Genomic DNA, 25738 nt, shown 5'->3' on the forward strand with positions numbered 1-25738 from the left:
TTTGCTATTGTAATGCTAATTTGTATTCACTGCATCTAGCAAGCCACGCGTCGGTTCAATTAATCTGGTTTACTACAGCGACATGAACCCAAAATAAACAGAATGTGCTGTGATTTAATTGCAATAAATGGATCACAAGTGTGCCGAAATAACTACATAATGATGTTGATTTGTAAAAAGTCTGAATTCATGCTTTGTCAGGTCTGTGCGCAAGACGACAAGCAAACAACTTTTAAAATGTTTGTTTTCCGAATGGAGTTTGGCTCGATCAGTGCCAGGCTATGCTAACATCGTAGCTGCTCCAACAACACTCAACATAATGTCATCTGGGCATAAATACTTCAGCGATGTTGTTGTTTGTACCATAGACAGTTATACACATACATTTATACACACAGATTTGTCCAGTCTCTGTGGGCACCCAGAGTCCTCCATTTCTGATTCAACAACCTCAGGATGTCAGTGATGACAGGATGAGAATCTCAAAGCCGATAGGCTTTTGCGACACAGCATCACGCAAATTTCTCGCATGCCGCTGTGTCGCATTGCCCGGCACAAACTCGCGTCTATTCACCTTTTTGCATTGACTTTGTATGTAGTCACACCACGCGAAAAGTTTGCTTCGCGTTTGATGTGAATGTCCCATTAGGTTTGTCAGTGCTCTTACACCGAAAAGAATAACGAGTACTCACTACTCCAATCGACCAATCTCAGTGTCCATCATCACAATGAGGATAGTTCTTTTCATTCTAACCTTGTTTAGTTTGTTGTTCTGGTCATCTAGAACCATGACATCATCCTCTATCTTCTTCATCTTGGCCTCCAAGGTGACCTTCTCAAGCTGAAGCTTCTGTCTGGCCCCTTCCTCCTCATCCAGCTGCTGCTCCAAGTCCTGTGAGCAGATAAATGACAGGAGGGTTGGCAAGGCAAATCAAACAGTTTGTATTTACATTAGCAGGTTTATAGAGTGAGTGAACATACTCCAATATTTTGCTGCATCTTCTTTCTCTCAGTCGAGAGCTGAGAGGCTCGCTCTTCCTCCTCCTCCACGCGGGCCTCCAGGTCGTGGAGGATCTCCTCAAGCTCCTGCTTCCTGGCAGCCAGACGGGCTCTCATCTCCTCGGCCTCGGCGCAGAGTTCAGTTTCCGCCTGAAGCTGCTCCTGCAGGGCCATCTTCTCAGCACCAAGCTGAAAGCATGCAAATAGAGGACTTAAATATGGCGCAGAGTTTAACTAAAAATCGCAAACAGCCCTTATGATATTCAAACAAAGCATCCTCCATCATCCATCAATGAATATTATATGGAAGCGTTGCGATGTTTCTTCTACATTTCATACCAATTTCTTGACGTGGAAAAGACAATGAACTCTTTTAAAGTTTACCTGATGCTGTTTTTCCTCCATCTCCTGGAGCTGCTGCTCAGCATACAAATGCTTCTCCTTCACCCTAACCAGCTCGTCATCCTTGGCCTGCATCTCCTCCTCCTGCCTGCTGACTTGCAGCAGAGGCTTCACCTGAGGAGAAAATGGTAGAAATAAGGGGAGTTAGAAAAGACAAAAAGGGGAAAAGGCTAGGTTGTGAAAAATACAGTAAATAAAATGTTGGCTAAGATATTGTAGGAGACTGAGGTGTACCTTGGTGAAGAGCCTCCACCACTGCCAGTTCCTGAGTTTAAGATAAGCGGCGCAGTTCCTTTGGATCACCTTCATTGCAGTCAGCTGCTGCTGTCTCTTGGCAAAAGCCCTACAAAGCAATATTAGACACAGACTTAGACAATCGCACTCTATATTACCATGCAGTTCAATGCAAAATAAAAGACTGAGATGCAGAAAAAGTCTTGTTCAAGTTTGAGTGTGTTGAGCGTATGGATGTCACGAGAACCGATACTTCAGTACCAAGTCAAAGCCAAAATTCTGAAAACATGACGGTACCAGGGAAGACAGAAAATGTGTAATCGAGAATCGCGGAATTTCACTGGTATTCGACTACTAAATTTCTGGGATTGTGACATCCCTAGTTGAGTGTGCTTAAATGTTGTCACTCAAATTCTGCTCTAAAGATTTTTTCCAGCAGCTACTAAACAGAATCCTGCTAACAACCAGAGTCATAGATCGTGTCGACGGTCTCATCTTACTTGCGGGCCACGTAGCCTCTGCACCAGGCCTGGAAACTGATGATGATGTCCGTGATCTTCATGTCCCTCTCCTCCTCCAGGTGAGCCAGGACTCCTGCTCTGAAGAAAACTTTACTCTGGCCAATCCGGTACAGGTTGGGGTCCAGCTCCAGGCTTTTGATCTGAGAGGACGGGAGATGAACTGATCAAATCACGCTTCAGAGGGATTTGCTATTGTGGAGCTTAGCTTAGAAGTTTTAGATCTCCTTACCATGAGCACACAGGCCTGCTTTCCATCCATGAAACCCTTGGGTATGGAATTGGGAGTGAGGATTTCATACCTTGGAGAGGGCAGATGATAGGATTTAAAAAATGTTCTTACACATAACCTGCCAGAAAACAAGACATACTGGGAATTATTATTCTGTTACCTCTGTCTGAACTCCTGGAAGACAATGCGGTTGGGGAAGCCCTGTCTGCAGATACGGATCCCCTCCAGCACACCATTGCACCTCAGCTGGTCCAGAACCAGGTGGGGGTCCAGTTTACCAGCCTGAGAAAGGGGAACATTTGCTGATTAGCGGTGTGGCAACAACAGAGAGAACAGCTCTATTCTACACAGCGGCTTATAGTCATTTTCAAACCAAAAACTTCCAGGAAATATTGAACGAGAGGAACTAAACTCAAGAACTAAACCAGGAACTAAAAGTCAATTTTGCACACTCCTGTTTGTGTTTCCACTGCATCTAACGCTCTGATGGATTTAAGAATGATGGCAGGGTTTGAAACTAGACTTGTTAGATGCCAGACCAGTACTTCTCGGGTACCTTTTTCTCGTGATTGGGGATGATGCAACGAACAAAGTTGGGGTTTGTGTTCCTCAGAGTGGCCATGAGCTTGGACAGCTGCTCTTTGTACAGCTGGCCCACTGTGCGGAACATGCCCTTGCGGGTCTTAAAGGCACCGGCCGCGTCGGACATAGACACCTTATCCAGACCCACGATGCGGTCGACTGAAAGAAGAAATAATAGAGACAAATAGAGAGAAGAGAGACATCATGTAAGAAGCCAGTGGATTTTAATTTAATCACTTTAATATTTCACCAGGCAAACTCAAACCAAATGCCCATTGTCCATTGACCATGACCATCGTCTCTCCACTTCCTCTTGGTAAACGCACACCAGGAGAGAGTCGAGGCGGTTCATAATACCAGGACCAGTGAAACACCACACAAACACCAAGTGAATGCTGAGGGAAATGGGAATCAGGCGTAGGATGACGAGAGAGGAGTCACAAAAAGCCAGTGAAGCGTGGAGAGATGACACACCATAACGAAAACCAAACTTAGTGCAGTGAATGAGGGGGCCGGTCAACTGTTGACACCGCCGGTTTGTAGCTCTCTGAGTGAACACTGTGTGATGATTCAACTACATATACATGTGTGTGTGTGTGTGTGTGTGTGTCAGGAAGGTGGCAAACTTTGGCAGTTGCAGTGGGCATGTATTTTTGTGGTGATTAAAAGAAAAACCAAACCAAACCCATGCAGTATATACCCATCGCTGCAGTACCCATGACCAACACCAGGAGGCCCCAAACAACACTATTACACAGAGGGAGAGAAGGAGAGTTCAATGATGTAGCAACAAGTGGGAAGATGACCAGAAGATTTTGTTACTGCACACATAGCTGGCTAAAGGGCGGGTCCATTATTATTATTTTTTTTAGGTAATTATATCATTCTGTAGCTTCGCAGAGGTGATCCTTGTGTATTAAAATCCAAACATTCAGATTTTGGTTCAAAGTATGTATGTTTTTGGCATCAAAATGCTATCCCACGTGACCTGACATAGCCTTCTGCATGATGACGCTGCTAAATATACAGTATATATACTAAGGATGTCAATCAATTAAAATATTTAATCGCAATTAATTGCATGATTGTCCAGTTAATTGTGATGAACAGCAAATTAATTGCACATTTTGTATCTGTTCAAAATGTACCATAAAGGGAGATTTGTCAAGTATTTAATACTCTTATCAACATGGGAGTGGGCAAAATATGCTGCTTTATGCAATTGTATGTATATAATTATTATTGGTAAAGCTGTGAAAATATTCTTAATATAGTGTACACTTAAAACAAATATTGATTTTTTTAGGTGGCTAAAAAAAAATTCTGCTGCTCCCTTCCACAGCCGCTTTACCTCGCCTTGCAGAAAATGGGAGTACACATACATCCCCACTTCAAATAATCCGAACTAACCCTTTCAGTTATTTCCAAATTGAGCACAGCTAACGTTGACTCATCTAGTGCTAGCATTCACATTATTCACAACTATATTGATTAGCTTTGATTAGCATACTGTGGTAACCTACGTCACTGCTTTTTGCTAACGGCTGAGTGGGCATTTCCATTTGGAAAAAACGGAACAGAAACATAGATGGACCCGCCCTTTAAAGACACCGAAACAATCTTAATCTATTCATAGTTTGAACTCAAATCACAAGTTTGAACATTTAGGAGAAATGGAAGGACGGCAGAGAGGATTCATGGTGGAAATAAGCATGTTTATACAGACAGCAGGAGTAAGGGGGGGGGGGAGGCTGAATAAATGAAAAAGAAACCTGGTCACCTGAGTCTGAGTGTAGAATAGGAAAACGCTGATAAAAATAGGCTCTCTGACAATTCTGTACCTCTGAGACCCAGTAGCAGAAAGAATGACATTGGACAAAATTGGGCCGTACAGAGGAAGAAATGGATGGAAACAACAAGTGGGATTTGAGAAAGGTAAAAAACAAAGGTCCACACACCAGACAATAAAAGAGAAAGAAAACACTATGAAATGCAAAACAGGAACCCAACATAAAATATATTTCCCACATTGAGCACCGCGCCCAGAGAGGCGGTGATTCCTGGGTTAGCGCGACAAGTTAACATCTGCCTCAACTCACCGTCCTTCCAGAGCTCAGAGACAAACTTGTCAGTGGACTGGTTGAGCAACGACGCCACGTTGTCATTCAAGGGGTCCATGTTCTTCATCAGCCACTCGTCGGCCTTGTAGTCCACCTGAGGAGGAACACAAGGCAGGAAGACTCACTCTTAGACCTCTGGGACATTATTGAACAGGTTGAGAACTGTTGAAAATGTATGATAAACTGTGCTAATGAGAATGCGTCATAATGAACTATTTACCTTTCCAGCATAATGGATGATACAGAAGTCTGCTTCATCCTTCAGTTTCTTGGGCTTAAAGAACTTGGGGTGAGTGCCCTGCTCCTGGAGCACCTTCTCCACAAAGCTCTTGTCTGTGGCTTTGGGAAACCAGCACTCCTCATCCAGCAGAGCGAGGATACCAGGGGGACTGGCCTGCATGCAGAAGGGAGAGTACAGATCTTAAGGCATGGAACAGAAAAGCCATGAAGTGATGAACACAGTGGAAGAACAAAGAAGTACAAAAACAGCGATATCCGATCGGAAATAAACAGGACTTAAAGGGCGGGTCCATCTGCGTACTGTTCTGTATTTTTCAAATGGAAACGCCCACTCAGCCGTTATCTAATCTAATCTAATCTACTCATGAAGCTAAACAATAAGGTTATGAATAATGTGAACGTGAGCACTAGCTGAGTCAAGTTAGCTGTGCTAAGTTTGGAAATGACTGACAGGGTTAGTTCTGATTTTTTGAAGTGGGGTTGTATGTAAACTCCTGCGTTCTGCGAGGTAAAACGGAGTCTGGTCAGTGATATAACAGTTTTAGTTCCTCGTAGAAAAGAGCAATCTGAAAACGAGGTAAAGCGGCTGTGGACAGGAGCAGCTGAAAAATATATTTTAGCCACCTTAACAAATAATCTATATCAGATTAAGTGTATGCTATATTTAGAATATTTCCGTCGCTTTACCTTGCCTTTAGACAGCCCTTTCCGACAGGGAACTGAAGCCGTTATATCGCTGACCAGACTACATTCACAAAAACAGTAATTTTAAGTCGCAGAACACGGGAGTTGCTGGTCTACCGCTGCATCGATCGTTTAGTTTGTTTGTGCCATTGTGTGACATCGGATCCAAACTAACATGGCATCCACACAGCAGTACATTGGTTAGCTTCCGCGCCGGTACTCCTGTCTGCTTCCCTAAACTGGGAGCATGCCGACCGCCATCAAAGTTATTGTGTGTAACGTTACTACACTGACTATAAAGATACTGTATATGTAGCAGCGTCATCATACAGAAACCTATGACAGGTCACGAGGGGAAAAGTTTTTAGAAGGGTTTGGGAAAATAGCATTTTGACTCTAAAACATACATACTTTGACCAAAACTTTTGGATTTCTATACATAAAGAACACCACTAGGAAACTTCAAAATGCAGGGTCACGTTAAGAAACGAAAGCTTGACAGGTGAGTAAGATTTCCAAACTCACAGGTTTCTCAATAAGCTCGATGCAGGGCTGCAGGTCCAGGCCGAAGTCGATGAAGCTCCACTCGATGCCCTCCCTCTGGTACTCCTCCTGCTCCAGGATGAACATGGTGTGGTTGAAGAGCTGCTGCAGCTTCTCGTTGGTGTAGTTGATACACAGCTGCTCAAATGAGTTCAGCTGGGGGACAAAGGAGGAAAAATGTTTAAGAACACTGTTGATCAACAGCACAAATAAAAACCTGGCTGTTATTTCTAATACATTATTCGTACATACAGATCAATTATGCTATAGACTACACTGTCAAGTCCGCCTCAATTATTTACCTCAAAGATCTCAAATCCAGCAATATCTAGGATGCCGATGAAGGAGGCTCCCTGCCTCTTGGTCTTGTCCAGGGCTTTGTTGATCCTCATGACGAGCCAGCGGAACATCCTCTCATATGTGGCCTTGGCCAGGGCCTCCACAGCGAACTCTGCTTGCTCCTGGGTCTGAGCCTTCTGGACGTAGTCTCTGCCCACCTTGATCCTGGGTGACAGGATGGCCCTGGTGAAGTCTGTGACATTCATGCCCATAAGGTGGCTCACCTTCTGGGCAGCTGTTGCAAGAGGAAACGGGAGGGAGAAAGTGAGCAACACAGGATATAACTGCAGGAACATATTGAGGTTATCTACAGTTGTGACTACTGTACAAGATGTTAGTAGCCAACTATTTCATGTCAAAGTCTGACTCACCAGTGTTGTCGGGCATGGAGGCCTGGTCTGTGTGGCGCTCCTTCTTGAAGGACATGTTCCCGAGCTGCAGTACAGAGGACACCACCTTCAACAAGCCTGCACATAAAAGAACAAACAGGAGCATAAACGTGGTTTTATGTCGCACTGACATTAGTAGGTAAATATAAGGAAAGTCCCACTCGAAGAGAAAAAGAAAAAAAAGTTTAATAAAAATTAAATTTGCTGTCTGCCTTACCGATCTGCTCTTCCTCTGGGATACTCATGATCTTAAAGGCCTCCAGGGTCTCATTGAACAGGTCCTTGTCCTGCTGCCCAGGAATTGTAACATTCCCGTTGGAAAGGAAACGGTAGTTGTTGTAATTTTCAAGGAGGAGCTCATCTGAGAGAAGAAGGATGGTAGGAAGTGAGTTAAATGGCAAAAGAGAAGTTGATACAGGAAGGACCTCTGTAAAGGCCTCAACACACCGGGGGCGTGACGAATAAATGACACGAAAATTCAAAACACTCGCCAAAGAATATTATATGTCTTGGGCTTTCATTGTGAAAGGTAAGAACGGAAGGAGTGGATCTGGTCTGCGCTGCCGTTATCAGGGTTAAAAGGTGTAATAAAGTTTGCCGTCCTGGTTCGGACTACGGAGCCTCTGTGTTGTTGTTTCATAAATGTAGGCGCAACTCAACCCGATTGGTTGATGCCTTTATTCGTGGTGCGAAAGCTCAGAAAATCAACCATTTGCATTGCCTTTTCAACATGTAATATTTGCGTTCTGTGTGAAAGTGCTGACAAAAACAACGAATAGAAAAAATATTTTGACGTGCAAATTAAAATCGCACAAAAACAACGCACCCAGTGTGTGAAGGCCTTAAGTCTTCAGTCTTTAAACAGAGAGTTATGTAGTATGTTGCTTACCGCGCAGTTTCTCTCCGGCCCCTGTGAGCAAGTAGTAGAAGAGGTGGAAGGTCCTCTCATCTTTGGCCTGGCGAATGGCACGGGATTTCTCCAACAAGTCTAGAGGTCAATCTGTCAAGGACAAGTTCTCTGATACTACCATGGCTACATCTACAAATCAGTTTGTATTCTCGTGAGACAACAGTCAAAATCCTGCTGTGATCCCAAAAAAAGGCATTAAACAGGACCCATTTTGGCAGTTCAGGAGCAGTGTTTCTGTGGGGGAGAGTAACTCCCTTTGGCGTGGCTTTTGGGCTTTGTAACTTTGCAGATCTTTTACATGCACAAAAAAAAACTATAAAACACACTAAAGTAAAGGGAAAAAGCACAAAAACATAATAGGTCCTCTTTAAACACAAGGCCGACAACAAGTACTACAGTGTCTTCAAATTCAAGGATACAAGTTTCAATATTGGCACCAACGATGTAACCATTGACATCAAAGTTGATCCTGATGAATTTTCCCTAGAGGAGGAAAAAACAATGAACATTTAAGACGAGCATGTGGAACCAGTCCAGCTGGAAAACAGGCAGTTAATAAGAAGTCTGAATCACGGGATGTAACACTAAGTCTTACAAATCGGGAAGAGTTGTCGTTTTTGACTGTCTTGGCATTTCCAAAGGCTTCTAGGATGGGGTTAGCCTGCAGCAGCTGCTTCTCCAGCTCCCCCTGATGGAAACGAAGAGAACAGCAAGGCAAAATATAAAGAACACCACCAATAAATCCAGACAGTTTTCAGCCATGGATTCAGATCTAACAAGACTGGTGCATTGTGAGAACCTCACATCATGATCTGTTCTTCATGTACTAGAATGTTACTTCATTCATGAAGAAACTGATTAGTTTGCTTCTTTTTAAACAAATATGCTGACATAGTGGTATGTGTTTATTTACCCATGATGTACTTACTTCTGAGGAGAGAGGAGGATATGGAGTGTACAAAACATTTAAACATTAAGTGATAAAAAGGAGGGATACCATATACACACACCAGCAACACACACATCGCACCCAAGCATTTTCCCCCACACATAACGTCAGGTTAGTGCCCAAATCTGCAAACACCCAGAGACCCTGTGATCAGTAACCCGTCACCTGTTACCCAGAGCAGAATAATCCAGTGAACCCCAAGCACAATACAAACAAACAGTCCTTTAAGCTTCAATATAAACTTTATATTTCTTCCTTCGAGCTGTACTGCCTTTGTTTTTTACTCATTTAGTTTCCCCAAAAATGGTTTGCTAAGCATTTGTGGTTTTCACATTTCACTTTTGGGGATCTATCTTGTCGAGAATCTTTATATACAGTCTATGGTCTTGCCACAGCTACCTCACTTTTCACACAAGGTTCCTTTTCCACCTATTTAGCTGATGATCACTATTATTTATCCAGCAAAAACATGGAATGACATCATCAGCCAAAACCCAAAGGCTACCACTGCACTCACTCAAAGGTAAAGTAAATATTGCATGTTGAGTTTAAAGAATTCAAAGCAATGATTGTACAGATGTTTTGTCAGAAGTCTGTGAGCCACCCGAGTGCCATTTATTCAGCTTTTCTGAGTGATAGTAGGGCTGGGCAATAATTCAATAAGATAATTTATTGTCTTTCAATGGAATCTTATATCGAGATATCGTGATACACAATTACGTCATCTAAATTGACAACTCAAATTTCTCAGAAAATCTGATCGTTTTGCTCTAAAGTTCTTAATTAAATGAGAAAATACCCAGTACTTTTCATTTCTCAAGTATTTACGTCACACAATGTTAGACAAAACCATGTTTTTTTTTTTTTTATTAAGACAATTTCTTTATTGAATTTACCAGAAAACATGCTATACTGTGATATATATCGTTATCGAGATATGAAATGACCTATATCGGGATAAAAGATTTTGGCCACATCGCCCAGCCCTAAGTAATAGTACAAGATCACTGACTGAAGGCCCTAGATTATTAATTAATTTCAAACTATACAGGACTATTGCTGACTCACTGAACCTCGTCATAAATAACAAACTGAAAACCAATCACTCAGGTGTATGTTGAACACACACACTGCCCAAGCAATTTTTTTATGCAAAAAGAGAAAAGCACAGTCAAATTTTGGACGCACAGTGTAGCAAAACATAGGATGAAAAATTCAACCAGACAAATATATAAATACATCTATCAGACCAAAAACTGCTGTGTTTTTTCAGCAAAGACCCCTCCCTCTTATCCTACTATTGTCTGGCTGAATTTTTCACAGGAACAAACACGGCTGCCACTGATCTGCGGACAAACTTCCTCCCTACTTCCTATTGGCTGGCAACACGTCACCTCTGCCTTCGATACAAAGTGACTCCCACGACAGTGCGCTCCAGCGAAGGGGAAAGAAAGGGAGGATTGGGGGGGAAGGGTGAGGGGGGGGTGAGGGTGGGGGGGGGTGGAGGAGGAGGAAGGTGATGACAGAAGCAGGTGGGGGAGGAAGAGTGGATGGAGGGAGAGAGTTAACTCACATGTGACAGGATCGAGCTGTTCTGTTGATGGGAAGAGAGAAATACAACAACCTCAAAAAAAGGGATGATAGATGTGGTTTTCATCAAAACCCCACCATGTTGCTTTCAGCAGCATCTATCATATAAAGCTGGCGGGCCAGATAACAGTAGTGCAGGCTTTCCAGACGAGTCTGACGTAATGCTTAGGTACACTGAGTTTTATTTCTGATGAGAAGACGCAGTAAAATCTGCAAAAAACAAATACATCATACATGAAGTAAGCCCTCTGGTCTACATAAAATGTCAGAAAAAGTCTGCACTACTGTTTCTCTGTGCCTGCAGGGTGATTATATTGATTGCCACCCATTTTCCTTTGATGGTAGCTCTTTTCTGTGGCAGCTGCACCACAGAAGAGTTTGTCTACTGCAGAAAATGAGCTGCTTGAATACAACAATGTGATGATGGATTAACAATCATGTACACAATCATGTGCGCGCACACACACACACACACACACACTGGTACACATCACAGTCACAATGGAAAAAGTGGTGTGCAAACAGGGATGGGAAAGTGTTGTTCCTGGAAGATGAAAGCACTGGAGGATTTAGGGATTGTGTCTCACCTGAAAATGAATCAAACAAAGAAGCAACAGCAGGGAGTGAACAGAGAGATGAAGGGGGTAAATTGAAATAGAAAAGGTGTGACTGGAGGGATGTAAAAAAGTAGGGATGTCTCGAGAACCAATACTTCGGTACCTAGCATAGACTGTATACAAGAAGTTGGCGCAGTCATCGTGACGTTTGTGGACTACGGTTTTGAAGCCTAGAGTTCCGCATTTTGGCTGTCGCCATCTTGGTTTTTGCAACCAGAAGTGACACATGTGGGAAGAGCCAAGTACAACCGAACGCTGTATTACACATTTTTAGGAGACCGAAATGTTACAATTAACTTTCATGAACCGAAAACACACTGTGAAAGGGTTAAAGTTGAAGACGAAAACACCTAGCTTGGACAACATTGTGGTAGCAACCTGTCAATCACAAGGTAGCCACGCCCTAAAGCATACCCTGCTTTATGATCCATTTGACTCTAAATGGGATCATAATTCACTAAATGAACATCATGCTGTATTGAAGAAGACTTGAAACTAGTGATTGAGACCATAAACTCATGTTTATAATGGTTACTGAGGTAATAAATCAAGTGAGAAGTAGGCTCATTTTCTCATAGACTTCTATACAATCAGACTTATTTTTGCAACCAGAGGAGTCGCCCCCTGCTGGCTGTTAGAAAGAATGCAAGTTTAAAGCACTTCAGCATTGGCTTCACTTTTCAGACCTCGGAGTTGCCCAATGGTACCAAGTTGATGCCAAAGTTCTGAAAACATGATGGTTACTCATTTTTCTACAGTACCGCAGGTATCGTTAGGGCTCGAGACTAAATGGCGTCCAGTGGTCCCGGGGATAATAGAAAATGTGTTTGGGACGTAGTAAAGTCACTATGGACGCGTCCAGGGGACGCACCCCATTTTTTCCCTGATAATGCTACATTGTGAACAACAAATCCGTGTTGAAATCTGCAGGACGAGAGCTAGTTACCATTAGCTGTTTTGCTCCGTGCAGGACTGTGCTGCTTACAGGCTGCTAACAGCTAACGTTAACTAACTCTCGTCCTGCCAATTTCAACACGGGAGGCGCCATTCATTATGATGTGTTCAGGCTCTCTTTAGTAAAGATGAGTATCGGGCAAGGCTAAATTCTAATGTTATCATGTGTTCAAATGTAATCTTGTAAAATGTAGTTTTTGGTGAGAAGGTTGAAAAACATCCAGTTGTTTGAAGGAGATGTTTTCACAGCAATATAAAATTGATAATAGAGAGGGAATTATGACCTGTTTAACTTCCTAAGAAAAAAACAGTGTGCAAACCGTAATAAAAGAGTGGATGTTGAAGTACATGGGATTTATTGTTTTACTTTTGTTTTTTACCGTGGTATCAAATTGGTATTGAGAATCATGGAATTTCACTGGTATTGGTATCGACTACTGACTTTCTGGTATCGTGACATCCCTAGTTAAGAGAGTAATGGGAGGAATGTTTGAGGGATGAACTGTGTGGATCAGAAGCAGGACTGACCTGGTCTTTCTTGGTCTTGTGAGAGGAGGCCACGTGAGCCAGATACTGGATGACCTTCTTGGTGTTCTCTGTCTTACCGGCACCAGACTCTCCTCTATGAGACAAACGGAGAGAAAACTATTTAGAAAAGGAGGGTCTAAAAGAAAAAAGAGTGACAGTCAAGAATTGATCACAATAATGTTAGCTCTACTCTAACGTGTTATGTGATGTCGTATGTGGAGATTTGTAACTCACGTGCAAAGAATGGACTGGTCTTCACGATCTGCAGAAAAGATGCAAATGTTGATTATGCAACCCCTGCAGAACAACTGTGCTGCATATTCTAAGTGAGCATATTTTATCACCACAGCGAATACAGTTTTGTAGTCTGTACAATAGCAAGTACATTGGCCACAGACAGGAAATCCATATCCGGCTTCCTGTGACTGCAAAGAGGTGCTGCTGGGTTTAAAACTAAACAAGCCAATTACCCTTCCCCTCCCAAAATGTGGTCTGAACACTTTACTAGTACCAAACATGGAGGGAAAAAAAAGAGTACAAATGGGACAGAGAGGAGTTGATTTTATGGGCGGTGTGCACATCAGAAAAACAGGCCTAAAAATGGAGCTGTATTGCCGAGCTAAGAGCGCATATAGGAAGTGGGACTACTATGCCCTGCCGGAAATAACAATTAGGTGCTTGTAATGTTGTAAAGTCACAAAACACTGCATATTTGGTAATGTGGCATGTGTAATACACTCAAAAAAGCAAGATGACATATGCCTAACACAGGAAATCTGCATTAGCAAAGTAAAAGGAGCAGTTAACAGGAAACGTTTCAAACATAATCACTCTAAACTATAGTCTAAAAAATTACATTGAGCAGTATCAGTCTCAAGAACAAACTTTTTGACATCATCTATATATTCTTCCAAATAATGTGACAAATGAGCTGTATAGGAGACACACATGCCTATTTTTTTTTTTAAAAAACAACCTCTCTTAGCTAGAATTGAGTGTGTCTGGTATTTTCAGAGGCCAGCGGAGTGAGTAAATCATGTGAAATGTTTGGCTAGCATCAAATCCAGATGGTTTGTTACACAGAACCATCTGAGAAGCCGTCATTGGAAACTGTTTGGAAAAGAGCAGGCACTTTCAAAAAATACTTGGCAGGTGATTGGATGAACCATCCGTCAATCAAACTCTTGCCGAAGCCAGTCAGGAGAAGAGCGAAAACATTTTTTTTACATCCGGAAAGGCCTTCAGTGCCGTTCTTTGCTCTTCTTTCGGTGTAGAAATATTCTCCAGTTCTGATATAACTGATGCTATAGCAGCATCTACGCTAACCTCTTCAGGAGCCGCCATTGTTGTCACACACACCTAAGCCACGCCTGTAGCTGCCAGTAGCTCCTCACAGGACACTGATTGGTCCATGCTCGGGCTTGCCAGACACAAACACATTGCTTGAAGCCTGACAAGATGGATTTTCGTGTGATATGTGATCCCTCGATTGTCGTCACTAGAATCCAGCTGCCGTGCAAGGTAAGCAATTGGTCCTCATCGTCTTCCATTTGAAGGCCCAAACTCAGAAGTTAATCCCATGCACCTTGTTAATTTTTTTAGAGCAGGTACTGACGCAAATAAACTATAAAACCTATATTACAGCATGTATGCATGCAACCTAGTCTCTTAGGAGCCTTACAGTTTATAGATCTCTACGGTACCACTCAGAACAGTAGCTTCGTTGACAATGCAATCTTAAACCCATATTACGAGCTTGGAGGGGCTGCTAAAATAACTGGCAACGGTTTGACTCAAAGCAAAAAAAAGCACATCATGTAGGCCAGCAGACTTTAAATTCCATGTCATTCTTTCCTTCTAATGTTCTCATGCAATACTCAACAGTTTGACAGCGGCTGGGGACGTCGACTTACCCTGCATCATGCTTCTGTAAGCTGTGTCAGTGATGGCGTAGATGTGAGGCGGCATTTCATGCCTCTTCTTGCCCTTGTACATGTCAACAATCTCCTCTGAGTAGATGGGCAGGAACTTGTAGGGGTTTATGACAACACAGAAGAGGCCAGAGTATGTCTGCAGGAAAGATGGAGTTGGCATTTTAAAAAAAGCTGCACTTGAATGTGGAATAAGAAGAAGAAGTGAAGGTACCAGAGGAAGAGGAGGGTTCTTGTGTTAAAGGGATATATCAAATTATTCTAGGGCAAATTCTAGAGACTGGACATGTGAAAATATCATTAAGGAGATTTGCATCTAACCAATCCGACAGCATCCAATCAAATTGCAGGAGAAAACCATGAAGAACTAACGTTACATTACTGAGTGCCAGTTACTCCGTTATTAAAATGGCACTACATTTGGTGAAGACTGCATTATGACTTGTTTAGGACTCGAAAGTCAAAGTTTAGGACTTGGGACTTGACTGTCTTGACTTGGGATTTGACTTGGGACTTGAGTGCAAAGACATGAGACTTACTTGTGACTTGCAAAACAATGACTTAGTCCCACCTCTGCTAATGTGCAAGAAGGGTTGTGCTTCCCCCAAAATTTGTTTCTCTATAAAAATCGAGAGGTTGTACTCGGCACTGATTGAATAACAAGGCCTTCCCATCCCCCATCAAGACGGAGCTGAAAGTTTCTCATGAACTCTAGCTTGTTACTCTTCTATATCATTATGTAATCTCTACCCCACCCTGCTGCAAGTTTAAACTGATGATTGGCAGAGGCATCATAAAACTACAGCTACTTGACCGGTTAGCCAAGTCATATCTCAGGTAGTAGAATTATCTTGTCTGCTTTGAACATTAAAGCCCTCCTCCAATCCTTTCTACAAACTCCACTAAATCTTTTTCTTTCTCCTCCTAGCATAACTTCACTTTTTTTTTTCCCCCCATGTGCTGCATTCCTGTGCTGCCCTCCCAACATCTCTATACCAGGCATCTCTCCCTCTGCTGTACACCCGCTCTCCCTTGAGAAACGGTCAATATAAAGACTACAGAGCCTGGAGGCGCTCTAACCAACCGTAGCCTGGATCCCTGGAGGGAGCAAAGGAGGGGACAACGGGCTGTGTTGACATGACCGGGGTCACACACCACAGAGTCAAAGAGACCAAATCCCTTCCAGCCCACCACATGGGGATAAATAACATTAATTATGGGGGAAGTAATAGCAGTTACAACACCATTTACATTCCATGTCCATCGCTGCAAAAACTAGACTGTGACGCCCCTCCCTCCTTCCCCAACTCTTTCTCCTCATACTCTGGACTACATTGTTCCCTGCAGTTTCCTGTTTACAAGATAAACTCCAAACATGGAGAGAGGGGAGCAAATAAGAAAGACAGAGGGGAAGAGAATGCTTGCATACCATGAGTATGTTGGCGGATTAAACACTGTCTTTGTGGTGACATAGTGCGTACAATGGGTTGTCTTAAACAATGGGGCTTAATGAGATAATTAGTAGATTGGACAGGGAGATAAATTGGTTTGGAGACCGGCCATGACGGATTGTTTTCTATAAACCAGTGGGGATTTCACAATAAAAAGGAAAATGCTTTGAACCAATGGGACCAAGTTACCCTGATAATTTGGTGGACAAACAGATTAAGGAAATAGTAGCAACACAATGCAGAGGAAAATGGTGGCAGTAAATGTACAATGTAAGTTTCAGTTTGTATACGAATAAACACTGCAGCTCCTCAAGACCAACATTTGAGGCTGTGGGCATGTTCATAATTGGCACAGATGTAACCTACAGTAGGTCTGGTCTGTTTAACAAAGTAATATTAATTGCACAATAACATTTTAGAGGAGTAATCCAGAACAACAAATGGTTAGAAATAGCATGATTATATTGTTGAATTTAATGAATTAAAGCAGTCCACAATTATCTGTCTCAAATGTAGCTTAAAGAGGATCCATTATGCTTTTGTTCATTTTCCCTTTCCTTTAGTGTGTTATATAGTTTTTTTGTGCATGTAAACGGTCTGCAAAGTTACAAAGAGCACGCCAAAGGGAGTTACTCTCCCCCACAGAAACGCTGCTCCTGAACTGCCTGAAACACCTTGCTTCAAGTTCTGCCTTTTCTTCCGTAACGCGGTAACACATTTGCATAATACACGCCTAGCGGCTAGTTTGCCACGCCCTCAAACAAAGCTAGTTAGAGCGGAGCTGCAGCGGAGTCCGAAGAGTTTGGTTCGGTTGACCAATCACAACAGTGGGCCAGCTGACCAATCAAAGCAGACTGGGCTTTTACAACTGAACATTTAGCCCACTTTGTAGAAAATACCAAGATATACTGTATATCGTGTGTCGCCATTCATTCTAAAAATACCAAAATAAGATTTTGGGTCCATATCGCCTAACCCTATCATGCATAGCTGTATTTTATTCTTAAAAACTCAACATAGGTCTAAATCTTAATTAAGACTCCAAAGAAACGTCTGCTACATTATACTTCAGCAAAATGAGGTACAATGTATGAATTAAGGCTTTGCATTTTGCGTCTGTGCCGGCTTAATACTCACATATATGAGACCAGAGTAGTATCTCTCCTTCAGGTTGTGCAGCACGGAGGCCTCGTTCAGGCAGGTGAGCTCGGCCATGTCCTCCACCTTGCTGAACTTGGGCGGGTTCATCTTCTGGATGTCGTCCTTGTTCACCTTGACCTTCTTCGCAGAGTCTGCCAGCTCCACCACGCACTCGTCGCCGCGCTCCTCCTTCACGGAGCCGGCCTCGAAGCCCAGGCGCTCCGAGGGCACCCATACTAGCTTCTTGGTGGCCCAGTCAGCCTGCGCCAGCGGGTTGTTGACCACATTGCGGTCCACGTACAGGAACTTGTCTGCGGCTGACATGGTAGCTGTTTCAGAAAAAGAGGAAGAAAGTGTTGGTGGTTAATGCTGAGAAAATCGTAGACAGAGATCAGAAACCCAGATTAATTCTGATTATCATTTAAATATTTGTTATTCATTATCAAACTAAAATCAATTATATATATATATGAATTGCTACATGTTTATAGGACCAGGTCTTTGCTACCCTTCTATCTTCATATGCAATCTCTAAGGAATGCAAAGGTCACCACTGGTGGGATGTACAGGAACAGGAAGAGTCTGCTCAAAGTTAGGTCGGGTCGACATAAAACATGTCAAACGAGGCTCCGTGTTACTTCTTGGCAAACTGCTGTGAACACTTAATCAAATTTCCAGCTGCTGGACCATATGGGTGACAGAGAAGAAGAAACATTTGCCTTCATCTCCCAGCAGAGGTGCCTCCAGCACCAACAAACTGTCTGTCTGCTGGTGGGAAGCCTGTGAGGGAGCACGCCTTTGCTGTGGTTCCGACTGGTTGGTCGAGTATCTGCTCAGAAGGGGGAGGAGAGGAGTTGACTGTGGGTGATCTTGGAGAGACAGTGTAAACATCTGCCTGACTTATGGCCGCATCAAGTTCCAGGGACTAAATCCAGTAACTAAATCTGGAAACAAAAGTCCCTTTTGTACATTCCTGTTTCTGTTTTTTCTGCTTTAGAGGAACCATCAAAGATAAAAGGATCAAAGGAGTAAGCAAGTTTTGTTTTGATAATTTTTTTTGCATACAACACCACAGAGGCATCATGTTCTTTGGAATTCACGGTTTCTAGCATTTTCAAAGTAGAGATGATTTGTTCAGTGTTTCTTGCTTATTTTTTCCAATTTAGTACATAACTGCATTGAAACGATTAAGTTTCGTTTGTCTTGGTCACACTTTTTCTTGGTAGCCTACCATCTCTTTATTTGGGGAGTCAAAGTTAACGCGATAAAAACACCTTAACGCAAATCCATGGGTACCAACCATACTAGCTTGTCGCGAAGGAGGCTAAATAACGCTCCAAACTTGCACTAAATTTTGGTGGGGAAAAACCGTCATGGCCATTTTTAAAGGGGTCTTTTGACCTTTGACCTCAAGTTATGTGAAGGATAATGGGTTCTATGGGTACCCACGACTCTCCCCTTTACAGACATGCCCACTTTATGATAATCACATGCAGTTTGGGGCAAGTCATAGTCAAGTCAACACACTGACAACTGTTGTTGCCTGTTGGGCTTGAGTTTGCCATGTTATGATTTGAGCATATCTTTTACGCTAAATGCAGTACCTGTGAGGGTTTCTGGACGATATTTGTGATTGTTTTGTGTTGTTAATTGAGTTCCAACAATAAATATATACATACATTTGCATAAAGCAAGCATATTTGCCCACTCCCATGTTGATAAGAGTATTAAATACTTGACAAATCTCCCTTTAAGGTACATTTTGAACAGATAAAAAGTGTGAATAATTTGCGATTACTTTGCGATAAACTATGGACAATCATGCAGTTAAATATTTTAATCGATTGATAGCCCTACTGTTTCCTTTTTTAGACTTTCATATTGATTGTATAGGTTTGTTTTAAGGTAAATAACACTAGAATAAATTCCTATCTCTTAATATTGATATTAGCCACAGTCAACGAGTAGCAGTGGAGGTTTGTGTTTGACCAGGTAGCAAACTTGCCAACAGGCTTCTATAACTGTTAAGAAACTCAACATGTAAAATAAACACATTAAATACACAACTTATGTAACAACTAAACTTGGATGACTTGTCTTCAAACTATTCGTTTCTCCATGTTGTGTTGCAAGGTGCAATGAGCAGATTGAGGCGGGAGGTTAATTGTCAAAATAGATAAAGTAAAAACCCATCAAATTTGCAATGAATCCAAAATAAATGGTAGACATTAAATGATCCTTGCACAGAAATTTCATATCAAATATCACTGCCAATTCTAAACAATATCTTGTATCGGCATATAGACGACAAGCTGTGTACAAACTGTTGTTGCTTTAACACACCTTTGGAAGCTCACACACATGTTGTTGACAGGGAGTGCTGCGGTTGTTTAACCCTTACAGAAAGTGACTAGACTAGTATTACCACTATGAGGAAAATGAGAACAGTGTGCTTGAACCAACCCGCCCAACTAAAGCAAGTGCAGAGACACTCCAGGCAATCCACTGAACATGATGTGCTTTCACTGACAACAAGGTCCAAGACTTTACCATTTCTATTATCATTCCCACACAGGAGGAGCCGTCTTTGCAGCAACACCAGCGTCGTTAGCCTCTCGGGACGTTCCCTCACCTCCAACGGGAGGTGTAGCTGTCCTATACAGGCTTGTGTGCATGTGTTCATGTGCTCATATGCAAACACTATGAAAATCACAGCAGAGGTCAGGTTCGGCCCAGTGTTACATTTATCATCAGGTCTGAAATAATATATTAGCTGGAAGTGTTTCATGCGCCTAAGATTATTTATTGCATTGCAATGTTGTCCGGTGGGACGAGGCTCTGGTGCCAAATTCTCATTTCTCTCATTCTCAACATCATAAAACACTGCTCAGAACAGTGCATAAAACACTTTTATTCAATGCAAGAATTATAGTTTAAAAAAAAGGATGTGCGCATATCAACAATGTGGGAGAAAACATTGCTCTTACAAGCCTTGCATCTCCCAAGCTTGATAATAGACTTTAATTTTAAACTAACTTTGTATTCCCTAAGCTTATTACAGCAGATCAACTTTGATGCAATTTCATAACTCAAACATAATCTCCCCAAAATTCCTAAATATATTTTGAGGAACTTGTGGCTAAGTTACTAGTTAGGTTACTATTTGTACTAATGGATACTTAAAACTGACCGACTGATCGTCGATGTTTTTATGATATTTGGGAGCTTAAAAAACCTGACACCGATACATCAGTTAGTTATTTCTTTTTGACATAAATACATAACAAACTTAAAATGCATACCTTCGGCCTCTTTTAAAAAGAAAAATGTAAACTGTGATTAAGATACAGACTAAGTTTTACAGTTGAAAAATCTAACTTTCAATGCTCTCTGTTGGACAAACTAATGACACCGTTTCTAATTGACCTCAAATAGGGCTGGGCAATATGACAATATATATCGTCAAGACGTTATAAAAATGTCTATAAAATATAGGCTAAGCCATTATTTTTATTTTTCTCTATAATTTCACTTAAAACTGTGACGTTCATTTTGCACTCAAGTTCTTAAAATGAGAAAATACTCAAGTATTTAATTTACACAGGAGTATAAAAAATAGGCTTTACCATGTGGTTATAACACATACACTATTTATTTATAGAATTACCAGAAAACATGCTATTTTGTGATATATATTGTCATCGAGATATAAAATGACCTATATCGTGATAGAAGATTTTGGCCATATTGCCCAGCCTTACCTCAAATCTAATTTGGCATTTCTGTACTACAATTTCTTGTTAATTGGCTGACACATACACAGATACCGATATATCTACAATAAGTTAATATCTGCAAATCTATAGGCATGACTGCCTATTTAACGCTCTACTTCTGATAACTGTTAAAAAATAATTGTCATCAACAATCAACAAAATTTCATCAACTATGCTCTTGACAAAATGCCAACTAACTACGCAGCATTCCTCATTTGTACTGAAAAAAGGTGACAGCCCCTTGAGAATCCTTAGAAAGAAGAGTAGAGGTCGTTGCGTTTAACAGGGTTATTATGTCGGCCCCGTCTGTTCCAGCACATTAACCCTGATCTGTGAGAAAGAAAGCAGAGGGAGAGCCATTCTTCTCATGACCCCTGCCTCCCTCCCTCCTCTATCAACGCTCTGTCAGGCTGCGCTACAGCTGACGTCCATCACTGCTAAACTCAACTCCTAACTCATCTCTCGTGTACCGACCCCATCCTGTAACAGAACGTGAGGCAAATTAGTCCTGTTTTACCTCTCAGCTGGCTATATGCTGCCTCCTCTGCCTTCAGCCACCCCACTCCCTCTCCAGCGTCCTAACACCCCCCCCTCTCCCACCCTTCTGTTTATCCAGTCTTTTCAGGGTCGCATTCCTCCCATACTCACCCTTTATCAGGGAGAGACAGTGAGCAACGGCATTCCACAAATTTCTGTCCTTTATGCCTCCCCTCTTACGTCTCTCTCAGACCTATTCTCTGGCTTTCCTTCCCGTTTCCTCCCCTTATTCCCATCACATCAGCGTCATGTGTGTCTTCAGGAGTTTCATCACTCAGAGGAGATCAGCATCACAGATCGAACAGACTCTCAGTCCCTTTGTGTATGTGTCAGAGTATGTTCCCATGCTCCTTTACAATATACTTGACCATTACATTTGTATCAGTTGGCCCCATGCAGAGTTGAATATGAGCCATTACTGACTGTAATCCCACTAGTTTTGTTGTTTGGCAAAAACAAGAAGAGAAATAGAACAGGCTGAACACGCCCAAAGCTCTGTTGTTGCTTTAGCTTGCTATGTTTTTCCACTATCCTCAAGGTGCAGGGAGACATGTTGGACGCCATGAAAACAGCATCTCAAACACTTCTTCTAACAAATACAGACACCATCTGTTGCTGCAGTCAAATGGCTCTTAAACTGGATTGCAGGTATTTTTCATCAATTAATCTGCCGATCATTTTCTAGATCAGTGGGTCTCAACCTTTTCGAGTCACGACCCCGCAGAATAATCAGGTTACCCCCCACTGAACCACTGTTCTAGTTTAATCGTTTAAAATGTCAGAAAACAGAAATTCTGTTTACTATCGAATAAAACAAAGAAAATTTGAAACCAGGGATTGTTTGGTATTTTTGCTTGAAAAATGACTCGCATGATTATCAATACAGTTGCCCATTATTATAACTAAGCATTTTAGCTCTAATTATTATAATTTAGCTCTGTTGATGTCTGCCTCAGTCCGACTCACATGCTTGCCACAGATAACTCCGTGACACACTTCAAACCACCTCCAGAGAGTAGCATGAGGACTAAAATTACCCCAACAGCTATTCTAGTTCGACAAGTGCTGCTCTATATTGAAAGTAGGAAAAAAGAGGAGGGTTAAAGAACTCCCGTCAGACAATTGTGGAGGCTGACAGTTATAGGAAGACACGGATGTTGACTTGACTTTGAGATAAAACCAACGCCCCCCTGTTCGGCTCAGGTTTTTGCTGCCGCCCTGCCAAGTCCTCCATAATCCTGTAAGAATCAAGGTTTCTCTGATTCCTTGTCACTTTGCAACACGCTCTGCTGTGAAAGAATTTACTATCTATTCTGTTGAGACCTATTTATGATGAGATTAACCGGTCTAGATAATCATAACAAGGATTACTCATTAATTGGATACATGGCAGTAGGTAGAAAACAGTCATCCCGAAACCAACACTTGGCAAAAAATCCATGAACTTTATGAGACTTGACTGAGATACCATTAAAGGATTATGTTCTCAAAATGCCCAAATGAAAAACAGAGTTAGCAGTGTCCTGTCAAAGCAGCAGCCTTCTTGAAAAAGGAAGAGGAACCATAAAATAAATAGCACAAGGAAGAGAACGGAGGCTGGTTTTAGAAACCAAGTTAGCTGTATCCTTATGGTTTTAGAAACCAGCCTCATCACAGAAACCAGAATGTGGTTACAAAGAAAAGGAAGTGATGCAGTGGCCAGGATTTTGGAGGAAGAGGTGGAAAGGAAAAGGGAAGAGCTACAGAGCGTCCTTTTCAGTCCCAGTTGTCCTGTTTAGAAAGCAGGTCAACTTTGGTCTTTATAAAACTGAGGCCATCCCTCCGTCAGTCAGACTCCCTCTCATTCCTTTCCACCTCAGCGACTCTCCCCGAGTTACTGTAAAAACCAGGAGTCGAGACAACCTCTACCAAAGCATGACCATGTACAGTCAAACCCTCCTGCTCCAGCTAAAGGGAACCTATAAACCAGCTGTGCTGCATCGACTGCCCCATTGACAGGAATATTAATAGAATGACCAAAAAGTCAATAACACTGTACTCCCACCAACTGCATCCCATCGCAACATCCCAGCCGGCGTGAGCAGAGCCAAGTCTGCTCATCCGCTGTCCTCCTCACGCTGTGGATGTTGTTTTGCACTGTTGTCTCCCTTGTCCGTTTGGCTTCAACTGTTTAGATTACTCTTTCCAACAAATGCTCTAATCTCTAGTTCAAGTGTCAGGTCCTCTTGGGTCTTGGCTTCATCCCCCTCACAGCCCAATGATCTACTGCCTGAGAGTTCGCTCTCTCTCATGAAAGTGAGAGTGGGTGCCAGACAGGGCCTGGAAAGGTACGGAGTCAGTCAAAATTCATTATGGGCTCACACGTCGGCACTCTCCCGCTCTCTCTCCCCTTCGCCCTCCTTCTGAAAGTGGAAGGGTGGGGCAAGGACAAGAAAGGGAAGGAAAAGAGGAAATGACAAACTGAGAAAACTATTTTGCCATTTGTGGAACTTGTTGTGTGCGAGTCTTTCGAGGAGGAGGGAAGGTGGCATTTTCTTGAGCGCACGCTGCGTGGCTTTGAGAAGCAAATTAAGCCCTTGATGGAAAATAACTGCACTGCTTGACAGATCTACATCACTTTCCACATTCCTGCCACAACCAGGATCCAATTTCACTTTGAACTGTAAGCTGGCCAATGCCATCTGCCATTTACAACTGGAGGCCCCTACGAGGTCTTATTAAAGCTCTCAGCACATCACCTACTGTACAGTGGTTCCCAACTTTTATCTGATGTAACCCCACCACAGCTCTGTCAGATGAACTCAAGTACCCATTCATCAACACCACCAGTCATTCTGGTTAGCTGCATGCTAACCTGAATATTAAATGAATATATTCACCAGAAGTATATGTATATGTATATGTCCCTTATAAATTAAAAAGAAAATACCTCGAATTTGTGAGGGAAATGTCTATTCTTAGATTTTTGGGTTGCTGGAAAAAATTCAATAAATAATTCCTGACAATGACTGATATATTTGACTTCAGGAAATCTCTCATACATGCTGAAAATCTAATATTTTTACCCTACCAATTTAGATATTTGTGTATGATTCAACTCAATTCATTATCATTGTTTTTTTTTGGCTGGTGAATGAAGCAAATCTAGCAGCCACCTGCATATTTTACCAGCATTTGGCTGGTAGCTGGTGCACGTCCAGGGGAAACACCCTTTTCCTGATAATAGAAACAACAAATCCCTGTTGAAATCAGCAGAAGGAGAGCTAGTTAGCTGTTAGCAGCAAGTAGGCAGCACAGTCCTGCACGGAGCTTTCACCTAACGTTAACGGAGGTTGCATTGATTTACATTATGATGCATTCAGGCTCTATTCATTGTAAACATGAGTATTAGGCAAAGGTAAATTATAACGTTATCATGATGTGTTCAAATGTAATCTTGTAAAATGTATTTTTTGATGAGAAACTTGAATAAATCCACTTGTTTGAAGGAGATGTTTTCACATTAATATAAAAAAAGATATTAGAGAGGGAATTATGAATTGTTTAACTTCCTAACACGAGCTCGAAGTGTTTAAGGTTTTGTTGTTGTTTTTTGCAGAAGCTTGGCGTTTCAACCATTTCTGCCTTACTTTAGCTATTTCAATAGTTTGTCCATTACTTTTAGCTTAATATTTAAATGGTTTTATCAATACTCATGGTTGAGAATCACTGACCTATACAACTGCTTCAAATGCACGTATCAATTCAAGTGCTTTGGGCTATGTATAAAGATTCTGAATAAATGTCTGTTTTACCTATTTCAACCAGTTGTCCAATAGAAGTCAGAAGGCAGACCCATTGTACACTTCTGTTAAATGACAGGGAGGACAGATAATTGGAAATAGGGTGTCGGTCTGATAAACGCATCATTTTCAGGGTCATAGAATACATTCTGCATCTGTCATTAAAACCTGCTATCCGATTACACCGTTGAATGCACAATTGACTGGCTATTTGACAAAACAGAGCAGATACTGCACTGCACCAGTTTGCCCTTTTACTAGAACACTCAACAGTATTGACCCTTAGATAAA

General features: G+C 42.0%; 1 protein-coding gene across 5 annotated transcripts in view; it reads right to left on the bottom strand.

Moving 5' to 3' along the window:
- LOC141780393 (myosin-9-like) overlaps positions 1-25738 on the bottom strand; it is a 49700-nt gene that overhangs the window by 10775 nt on the left and 13187 nt on the right. For 2 of the 5 annotated variants that reach the window (XM_074655598.1, XM_074655597.1), the window contains exons 2-23: positions 17350-17681; positions 14744-14900; positions 13065-13092; positions 12831-12924; positions 10715-10735; positions 8788-8880; positions 8612-8675; positions 8172-8270; positions 7500-7643; positions 7265-7360; positions 6857-7128; positions 6537-6710; positions 5308-5481; positions 5067-5181; positions 2942-3126; positions 2546-2667; positions 2386-2455; positions 2136-2296; positions 1636-1744; positions 1384-1515; positions 982-1188; positions 755-892 (exon numbers count right to left, since the gene is read on the bottom strand). In XM_074655598.1, the coding sequence (XP_074511699.1) occupies positions 755-892; positions 982-1188; positions 1384-1515; positions 1636-1744; positions 2136-2296; positions 2386-2455; positions 2546-2667; positions 2942-3126; positions 5067-5181; positions 5308-5481; positions 6537-6710; positions 6857-7128; positions 7265-7360; positions 7500-7643; positions 8172-8270; positions 8612-8675; positions 8788-8880; positions 10715-10735; positions 12831-12924; positions 13065-13092; positions 14744-14900; positions 17350-17676 (2982 nt within the window). In that variant the 5' untranslated portion in view covers positions 17677-17681. Of the gene's footprint in view, positions 1-754; positions 893-981; positions 1189-1383; positions 1516-1635; positions 1745-2135; positions 2297-2385; positions 2456-2545; positions 2668-2941; positions 3127-5066; positions 5182-5307; positions 5482-6536; positions 6711-6856; positions 7129-7264; positions 7361-7499; positions 7644-8171; positions 8271-8611; positions 8676-8787; positions 8881-10714; positions 10736-12805; positions 12925-13064; positions 13093-14743; positions 14901-17349; positions 17682-25738 lie in introns of all 5 variants that reach the window. The other 3 variants (XM_074655600.1, XM_074655599.1, XM_074655601.1) reach the window with 2 other exon arrangements.

The sequence above is a fragment of the Sebastes fasciatus genome, chromosome 13, assembly GCF_043250625.1.
Source record: "Sebastes fasciatus isolate fSebFas1 chromosome 13, fSebFas1.pri, whole genome shotgun sequence".
Lineage (NCBI taxonomy): Eukaryota > Metazoa > Chordata > Actinopteri > Perciformes > Sebastidae > Sebastes > Sebastes fasciatus.